This window comes from Salvia hispanica, chromosome 2 (assembly GCF_029641045.1).
Source record: "Salvia hispanica isolate PSC_SH4W2 chromosome 2, Shi_PSC_v1, whole genome shotgun sequence".
Classification (NCBI taxonomy): domain Eukaryota; kingdom Viridiplantae; phylum Streptophyta; class Magnoliopsida; order Lamiales; family Lamiaceae; genus Salvia; species Salvia hispanica.
In genome coordinates this window covers 4957478-4966811 of record NC_142693.1, presented here as the reverse complement: position 1 = coordinate 4966811, position 9334 = coordinate 4957478, and the positions used below count along the sequence as shown (strand labels likewise).

Genomic DNA, 9334 nt, shown 5'->3' with positions numbered 1-9334 from the left:
TTACCATAAGTGATAATAGGGTCCCACATCCCACTAACTTATTCCACTCAGTTTCATTTAAAACTAATATATATAAGTGAAATTCATATTCTATTAACTTTTTTTTCACTTACTTTTCTTAACATTTCTTAAAACCCGTGCTACTAAGAAATGGGGCTCCTAATGGCAGACGAACGGAGTAATAAACTTAGAAATTTTACTGTACTACTATTACTCAACATTTGAATACGGCATTGCGGGCCGTTGAACTCGTCGTACTCGCACGTTGATCTGTATAAGAACACGCATTTCCGTTGAACACGTTGTACTCGCACAATGGTGAAATTTAGTTTGTTAATGCATAAATTTACTTTAATTGAAAATCATAAATGTAAAATAATTAGAAAAACTAAGAAACAAGAAAAAAAAAAGGTGAATAGTGAATACTGTGTATGTGGTCAAACTTCTTATTGGCCTATATTTATAAGTTCTACTCCATTAGGCAATGCTCAAAAAGTCAATGACACAAGAATTTAACTCTTAGTGCTCTTAGTTGAAAAATAACAACTAATAAATGCTAGCAAAAATCAATAAAATAAGTATAGAATAGTATTTATATCTCTTTTTAATTCTAGCTAGAAAATATATTAAAGTTTCGAGGAAAATGCAAAAAACAAAAGAGAAAAAATTAAACAGGAAAAGATAATTTTGTTTGTTTATTGGGGTCAAAAAAGCAAATAAACAAAGATAAAAGGGAAAGGGTAAAAAGAGAGAATACATCTCTCTTCACTTTCTCTCTCTAGAACTTTTAATGGCGAATGATGCCACCACCACAGCTTAAAGTTTCCATCACAGTCTTATGCTTCTTCTTCAACCAACTAGAAAGTTAGGGTTTCAACTTCACTTTTCTGCTGGTGCTGTTTTTTGCCAGTTTTTCAAGCAATTTATGGTCCGCACGGAGCCAATTTTCGCTTGCTTGTTTTGATGCGGTTGACGACGGAGTCACGATTTTCTGGATTGAATTTTCAGGTAAAGAGTCGTTGATTCTGTTGCTGGGGAATCGCGATTTTAGGGGAAAATCGTGGTGTAGGATCGGTTGATGCGTTTGATTATGATGCTCGTGGTTGAACTTCTATACATTTTGAATATGAGTTCAGAGATATATAACTATTTTTGTTTTGAAAATTTAGTTATTTTGTGCGATTGTTGAAGATCCTTTTCCATATTGGTAGTCTGTGCAGTAGTGGGGGCAGTTGCTGCGTTTGGTCATTTGGTTATTTTCAGTTTTATGTGATACGCAATAAATTTTTTGACTTCTCACTCCTCTTCCTATTTGATGCCAGTAAAATTAATCAGTTTGCAACTCTTTTGAGTTATTTCTCTTTTTTCTTTTTACTTCCGAGTTCGATCAAATTTTGCTTTTCATAGGTGTATTTGGCTCATTTACCAGTTGGATTTTACTTTAATTGTGGAGATTTTTGCTCGAAGTTAAATAGGCAAGTTTTCCAAAAATATGGATTTGTTTTTAAACGAGTGATTTATAATCAGCTGAATTTTTCATGCCTTTTATTCATTATTTTGATGACTGACTGATCGGAAAGGATTTTTTTTTTTTACTAATACAGAATAGGGTTTACCTTTTTGATTGATTATGTTTAATTTGTTTCTCTATCCAGCGCGCCAATGGTTATGGTTTCTGTCTGTGATCTGAGGAATTCGATTCCGTAACTGACGATTTGGAAGCTTACTGTCAGGTGAATAGAAATATATAACGCATTAGGTTTGTAGCTGGTACACGATTCTGATAAAGAGGCCTATACTCTTGAGAATTCGATTCAGTAACTGATGATTTGGAAGCTTGCTGTTGAGTAAATAGAACTATATAGCGCATTAGGTTTGTAGCTGTTACACGACTCTGACAGAGAGGGTTAAGATCGATGGAATCCGCTAAGCGTTGGTTCGGGAAATTCCGGCCAAAAGAGAAACATAAGACTTCAAACAAGAAGACAGAACCCACACCATACGGGAAAGAAGGTTCAAAAACACCATTGAGTGATGAAACTCCTTCAAATGCTACTCAGCAGAAAGTAGCTGCTGCGAAGCAATATATTGAAAAACACTACAAGGAGCAGATGAAGAGTCTGGAGGAACGGAGAGAGCGGTATGATTTCTTTTCTCTCAGTTTATTGGCCGTGAAGATTTTTGTTACAGAAAGTCACTTTTTTATGATCTTCACTGAACTAACTGGCCAACGTGCTCCATTTCTTATTTAGTATTTTCAGGATTAGTGTTTCATGATTGAATTTTATCGAGATTTTCCATGCTGATAGTCTTACAAAGTATTAACCTTTTCTCTTTTTATCCTTGTTCCCCTTTAGGGACGAGTATAATATATAAAGTTGTTTTGGTATGAATGCCCTTTAGCCAATAAAAACACATATTTTCATTAAAAGATGAAGAAATTGGTTAGGTTAAAATCTGCTCATGTAGTCCATTTTATCATTTAAACTATGTTTCATGCTGCAGTATCTCCTACTGTCACCTTTAACTATTAAAATATTTCACAATCCTTAGTTTTCTTATGTTGTTGCAAATCTATTAGTATTTCTTACCGAATAGAATAAATAGTTGTGATGGATCTTTATTTTTCTGTATTACAACCTTTAACTAATAATTTTGTGTTTTGCAGGCGTAATGTACTGGAGAGAAAGCTGGCTGATGCTGAAGTAACTGAAGAAGAACAAAACAACCTTTTGAAACATCTTGAGAAAAAGGAAACAGAATACATGCGCCTTCAAAGGCATAAAATGGGTGCGGATGATTTTGAGCCATTAACAATGATAGGAAAGGGTGCTTTTGGGGAGGTTATCTCTCTCTCTGAGCTTCTATTTGTATAACTGTTCATGAAAAATGGTTTATTGCATCATATGTTTGTTGTTTGGTTCATATAGAAGGATGACATAGGCCACTTAAAATAGACTGTCAGGTTTTAGAGGCCCATTGAACAATATTTGCTTGATTACTCCATAAATGAACAGCAAAAGAAGTATGAGTACATACAGTATTTGCCATTAGAAGTTGCTACTTCTGTGTTTGTGTGTGTTGGCCTAGCGGTTGAGCAGTTAATTCCTGGGTCCAAAGGTTTTAGTTCAAGTCCACCGTCTTAAAATAGTGTCGCAATTACCAAAATTTTTTTGCTCCTGCTTCAGTAGAAATTCTCCCCCCATCTTTGGCATGTCAAACTAGATCAGTTATGTAGTATTCTTCAATAGGCAGAAATAGGGTGTTGTTTCTGTCCAGCTAAGATGCTAATATTGATAGCAATAGATTTAATATTTCTTTTGCATGATATCTAACTTGAAATGTGTCCTGATGCAGGTTAGATTATGCCGGGAGAAATCAACTGGCCATGTATATGCCATGAAAAAGCTTAAGAAATCAGAAATGCTTCGTAGGGGTCAGGTAGTAATCAGTATTTACCATAAAAAAAGTTGGCAATTTTCTCAGATGATTTGTGGACTAACTGCTATTGCTTATTCTTGTTCTGTTTGTTTAGGTGGAACATGTTAAAGCAGAAAGGAACCTACTTGCAGAAGTTGACAGCAATTGCATTGTCAAGCTTTATTGTTCTTTCCAAGATGAAGAGTATCTATACCTAATAATGGAATACCTGCCTGGTGGTGACATGATGACTCTGCTGATGCGTAAAGACATATTAACAGAAGATGAAGCCAGATTTTATGTTGGGGAAACAGTACTCGCAATTGAGTCTATTCACAAGCATAATTATGTTCATAGGTTTGTGATAATTTCTGTATGGTTCTATGGCTACTTATTATGATATTTAATGTTATTTATACTTGCAGAGATATAAAGCCTGATAACTTACTTCTTGACCGACATGGGCACATGAAGCTGTCAGATTTTGGATTATGTAAACCTCTAGATTGCAGTAATATACAAGAAAAGGATTTTACTGTAGGAAATAACTACAGTGGATCTCTTCAAAGTGATGGCCGCCCTGCAGCACCAAAGCGCACTCAACAAGAGCAACTACAACACTGGCAGAGGAATAGGAGGATGCTGGTAAGAATCTTATCACAATATGGCTCCATTCCATCTTTATTTCCCAGTTGAGGGCATCTATAGTCTTGTACCGATGAAAGCAAAATATTCTCGCCATGCTATAAAGCATCTCTTTGTCCACAATAATTGAGTGTAAAATGCTGGAATTGTTTATCAATCTTTCTTCATTCTAATTTATTTCATACTCCATTTAAAAGATTATAAATTACCTTTCCCAAATAATTTGCATAAATAACACATGTGTGAACCTAGCTGGAATTACGGAAGTCATGTAATAAAGTTTATATGTGGTATATGGTAGATGTAGTGATGGATCTTCCTCCCACTTTTCTGAATATTGAAATGTTACTGATTGCATCTCTCAGTCCATGTCTCAGTCCTTTCGCTAAATAGTTGAGACCCTTTTATTCAATTCAGCCTGGGTGCATAATGCCCAAGGCCTGAATCCTAATCCTAATCAAACTTAAGGAGTAAAGAAGTAAACTAGTAAAATCTGTGTGCGCCCTAATGTGAGACTCCTTCCGCTCATAAACTAAATCTCTGACAACAGTTGCTTACTCTGTGGCTTGAATTCAGTTGTACTTGAATCTCCTTATGTATTTTTCTGTAGGCTTATTCAACTGTTGGCACGCCTGATTATATTGCTCCAGAAGTTCTGCTTAAGAAAGGATATGGAATGGAATGTGATTGGTATGTTTGCTTATCTATATTGTTCCTTTTCTTCTTGCAACATTTGTTTTTCAAGTTGATTCTATCTGGAAAATTTGTTTGTGGTAGGTGGTCCCTTGGTGCTATCATGTATGAGATGCTGGTAGGATATCCACCATTTTATTCAGATGAGCCAATGTCAACATGCAGAAAGGTAAATATTGTCTGAGCACTTGCCATTCTGTATTTTAATTACTTTGTGGAATCAAAATATCACATCCGAAACCAATGTCTGCCATTTCCAGCTGCATAAGTTCATACAGCATCATCACTTTTGTATACTACTTTATCTGCTTGATCAGTATCTTGATCTCGATGGTTTCTCTTTTATTTTCGGTGTAGATTGTGAACTGGAGAACTCATCTTAAGTTCCCTGAAGAGGCAAAGATATCACCAGAAGCAAAGGATCTTATATGCAAACTGTTATGTAATGTAGAGAAAAGGCTTGGGACAAGGGGAGCTGATGAAATAAAGGTGCTTATGATGTGTCTAAGTTTCATATAATATTTAATTGTAATATCACAAAGTATCAAGTTAACTTCTTCATGGCCTTCCCAGGCTCACAGATGGTTCAAGGGCATTGAGTGGGACAAGTTATATGAAATGAAAGCTGCATTCATTCCAGAAGTTAATGGTGAACTGGACACTCAAAACTTTGAGAAGTTTGATGAGGTTTTATTATTCACTCATGTAGTAGTTAAGCTTTTGTTATTTTTCCTGTGTTGTAATACTACTGTCTTTTGTAGTCGGATAATCAAGTCACATCAAGCACAAAATCAGGTCCCTGGAGGAAGGTTAGTGAATCCCGCCATGAACAACTATTTCTAGCAGTTTAATTTAAATTTCTGTGATGTTGATTTTCTCCACCGACTCTTTGGACTCCCCTTTTGCTAGAGTATTACTAAAATCAAGAACTCAATTTGGCATGCTCTATAGTTAGTGACAGTTTGAATTTATCTTTCATGATGCAGATGCTGCCTTCCAAGGATGTAAACTTCATGGGCTATACTTACAAAAACTTCGAAATTGTGAATGAACACGAGGTTCCTGGCGTAGGTATGCTGTTTCTCTTCTATTTTTGACCAATATTTCTATTTATGTCCGAAATTGATGGTGGTGAGTCTTTTCTGCTTTTATTCATCAAAAATAAGATAGGAGCAGTGTTTATGAGATCATCAATAGGCAATTTACACAACACAGAAATATCAAGGTTCAGGGTCTTGGCCAAAATATTCTAGCCTGATTGGCACGAACGAATAGCCCACTAGGATTGTTTCAGACCAAGTGGTTTGGTCCCATTAACATCCCTTCTTATTATCATCCATCAACCCTTACTCTTAAAACTCTTAAACCAAATTATAAATGCATATGCCATTTCACTCTTGTTATCATGTTGATTTATCATTACACATGTATTACCTTGTGTTGTTTCTTTCCTTGAATATGGAAATAACAATTGTAGACTATAATGCATTACTTCCGTTCTTTCTATTGCCAGCCGAACTGAGGAAGAAGAGCACCAAACCCAAAAGACCTACCGTCAAATCCCTATTCAGTACAATTCTTTTCATCTTCTCTCCGTTACTGTTCGAACAATCATTCTCTCCATTGTTATAACCCTATTACCACCTTTGACAGATGAGGAGTCAGATTCGGAATCCAATCAATCTGCACTGGGAAGCTTTCTAAATTTGTTACCTGAGAATGCAGAAGTCTCAAAACCAGGCGAATCCTAATATTCGACAAATGTTGATACATCTGACGACTACTCTAGCAAAGCTTTAAAAACGAGGTTTACAATTCGTTTCAAATGTTAGAATTTGTTGTGGGGCTGTTTTCATCTGGTTGTGGTGTGAAGGCAGGTTTCCCCATGTATATGTGAGGCTGTGTAAATTATGCCCTTGGTTGTATATAGCCTTTTTTTCATAGATGATATGTGTAATTTATATTTTCACTGTCGTTGGTCAGTGTAATTGTTGGATTCGTTGTCGATTTAGTTGAACAAATGAAAATGAGAACATTGGTGTTGAATTATCAGTTTGAATTTTCCACAACGAAATACAGATTTGGGCTATAAATTAAGTTTCATGATTCTTGACCAAATGAAGTACTAGTACACATAATTTCTCGTATCATCATCGGTTTTGAAGTTTTGGGACAAATTAGAACTTCATTTTTTTATGATTTCATATCCCAACAAGTGTTATACTAGAACTCAATAATGTCCAATTTAAGTTTGAATGGATTTCAATATTTTTAGAATATGAATGTTTGTCCTACATTGGCTTATTCAATGTTCTTGAAATAGCACTAAAATGTTGTTTGGAGTTACATAATATAAAATAGACGTTGGTGTTAGAGTTTGTATATTAAAAATCACTTTTCGAGTGATTGAATACGGTAAAAATATTTTACTTTATTTTTCAAGGAATAAAATATATTATTTTTGTTTAATATTGTTATGTTTTATATTTAATGGATGTTTATTGCATATTTAAATGTATAAGAAACTTAACAAAGTCTAAGTCTTTGTTTTAGTCAGTTGGGACGTCGTTCACTTTAAGGTAATACGCTCAGTTCTGAACAAAGAAAAAGAAGAATTTTACAACCCAGATGTGCCTAGACTACCTATCGTGAAAGGTTGCAATGTCAATCCACATATTTCTAAGCCTTATTGAAATAGGATGACATTGGTGTGGTATAGCACCGTACGGATCTAACTGAAAGACCATGAACATTTACTATTTCTTAATCAATATCCGTTAGCATTGAGCATACGGTATTGATTATGCATTACTTTAACTTATCAAATGGTGCGGATTTTTCGCAACTTAATAAGCTTGATATATTGGGTAGTGGTGATTAATATCTAGCGGTACTAGGATTGCTATTATATTGAAACATGCGCGAGGTGAGTTTCGTTTGATAATATCCTCATGAGGAGCTCGAAACAAAGTTTTATTATTCGGAACCCAGCTAGTTGAAATTTAATTATTCTATGAATAATAAATAAGTGTTTCTTGCTAAGTCTATTATTGGAATTAAGAGATATTAATTAATTGCGTCTATATCAGACAATAATTAATTAATGGACATTTCTATCTTAAGCGCGAAAATGAACGACAAACAACGGAAACCTGGATTACTTGTAATTTCGGATTTGGATGGGCAATGCAATATTATTTTTTGTAGTGGCTGCTAATAATATTCCAATATAAGTTTATATTAAATTGTGGGTTCAATTTAATTAATAAAAAACTAATTGGGAGAGGCCATATCCAAAACCTGATCCACTGGGCCAATATGAACTTAATATAAATAGAAGAATAAATGAGATATAAAATACACCTATTTTTTGATAAAATTTTCGTCCACTTATCTGAACAGGAGAGGACGATTATTTTACTCAGATTTCTTCCGTGAAATTTTTCGTCCATTGGTGTGAAAATTTTTTTGTGGTCGAGTAAGTTCGGGAATCAGTCAGAAGATTCGTGATCGAGTACTCAAGATCTTCACATCCACGATTCTTTGGAGAATCAAGAAGGTATAATTTTATTCCATAGGAAAACATATTTTAGGTTTCAATTAATTGTAAAACATGTTTTAATTCAAGTTATTAGCATGATACACGTGATAATTGCGCGAATAGAATTTATCTAAATAATCTGATAGTTTTCTCTGATTTGTTCATGCTTCCGCTATCAATCCTTTCGATTGTTTCAATGTATTACTTCTATTGGTAAACTGTAACAGCTTTTTAAACATGGCTATAAATTTTTGTTATCAGTGATCAACGCCATTATTCATTGTTTTTTTTTTTTGAATGTATATAAAATCGTAACCTTGGATATATAGCACGTTTGCATGGGTGAGAATGTGAGACATCAGAAATTTAGGTTACATACCGTCGATACCCATTAAAAGTTAAAACACAAGGTTATACAGAGAAAATCAAGCCGTTTAAATTAATAATACATGCTGAATTACTTTTTTTATATTTATATTAATTTTAAAAGGAAAATCGGTTCCTAATATGATGAACTTTGCCCAGATTTTGGTTTTTTCCGTGAACTTTCAAATTAGTACTCCTTCCGTCCCATAAAAGATGTCACACTTGTGTGATGGCACGGGATTTTAGGAGGTTTGGTTTTCTGTGTTAAATGGAGAGAGAAAATATAATTTTTATATTCACGTGAGAGAGAACTTTTTCCAAAAAGAGAAATGTGACATCTTTTGTGCGACAAACTAAAAAGGAAAGTGTGACATCTTTTGTGGGACGGAGGGAGTACCATAAATCATGAACTTTTAGATTAGTTTGGTATTTCTCCAATAATTCAAGATTTTTTTTTAAGAAATTCACTAAAATGTCTTCCTAGCGTTTGTGAAAGAGAGAAACAAGGTTTTGTGTTTTAATTTTTGTGGCGTAGCATCACAAGTGTGTGTTTCAAATTGAATTCTTTATGTATTTATTAAATTTATTTTGTTTTCTTTATTTTTAGAGTTTTATTTTGTTAAATAAAAATAGTATTGTATTTAATATTCAATATAGATATACCAACAT

General features: G+C 34.1%; 1 protein-coding gene across 1 annotated transcript; it reads left to right on the top strand.

Moving 5' to 3' along the window:
- The first annotated feature begins 749 nt into the window (after window positions 1–749).
- Window positions 750–6804, top strand: LOC125201047 (uncharacterized). Its single transcript, XM_048098930.2, has 14 exons — window positions 750–1008; window positions 1656–2140; window positions 2669–2843; window positions 3358–3441; window positions 3536–3777; window positions 3846–4065; window positions 4676–4755; window positions 4843–4927; window positions 5116–5247; window positions 5332–5445; window positions 5520–5567; window positions 5745–5829; window positions 6272–6328; window positions 6412–6804. Exons 2-14 carry the CDS (start codon window positions 1917–1919, stop codon window positions 6507–6509), a joined length of 1644 nt encoding a protein of 547 aa, XP_047954887.2. The 5' UTR covers window positions 750–1008; window positions 1656–1916; the 3' UTR covers window positions 6510–6804.
- Window positions 6805–9334: the final 2530 nt, after the last annotated feature.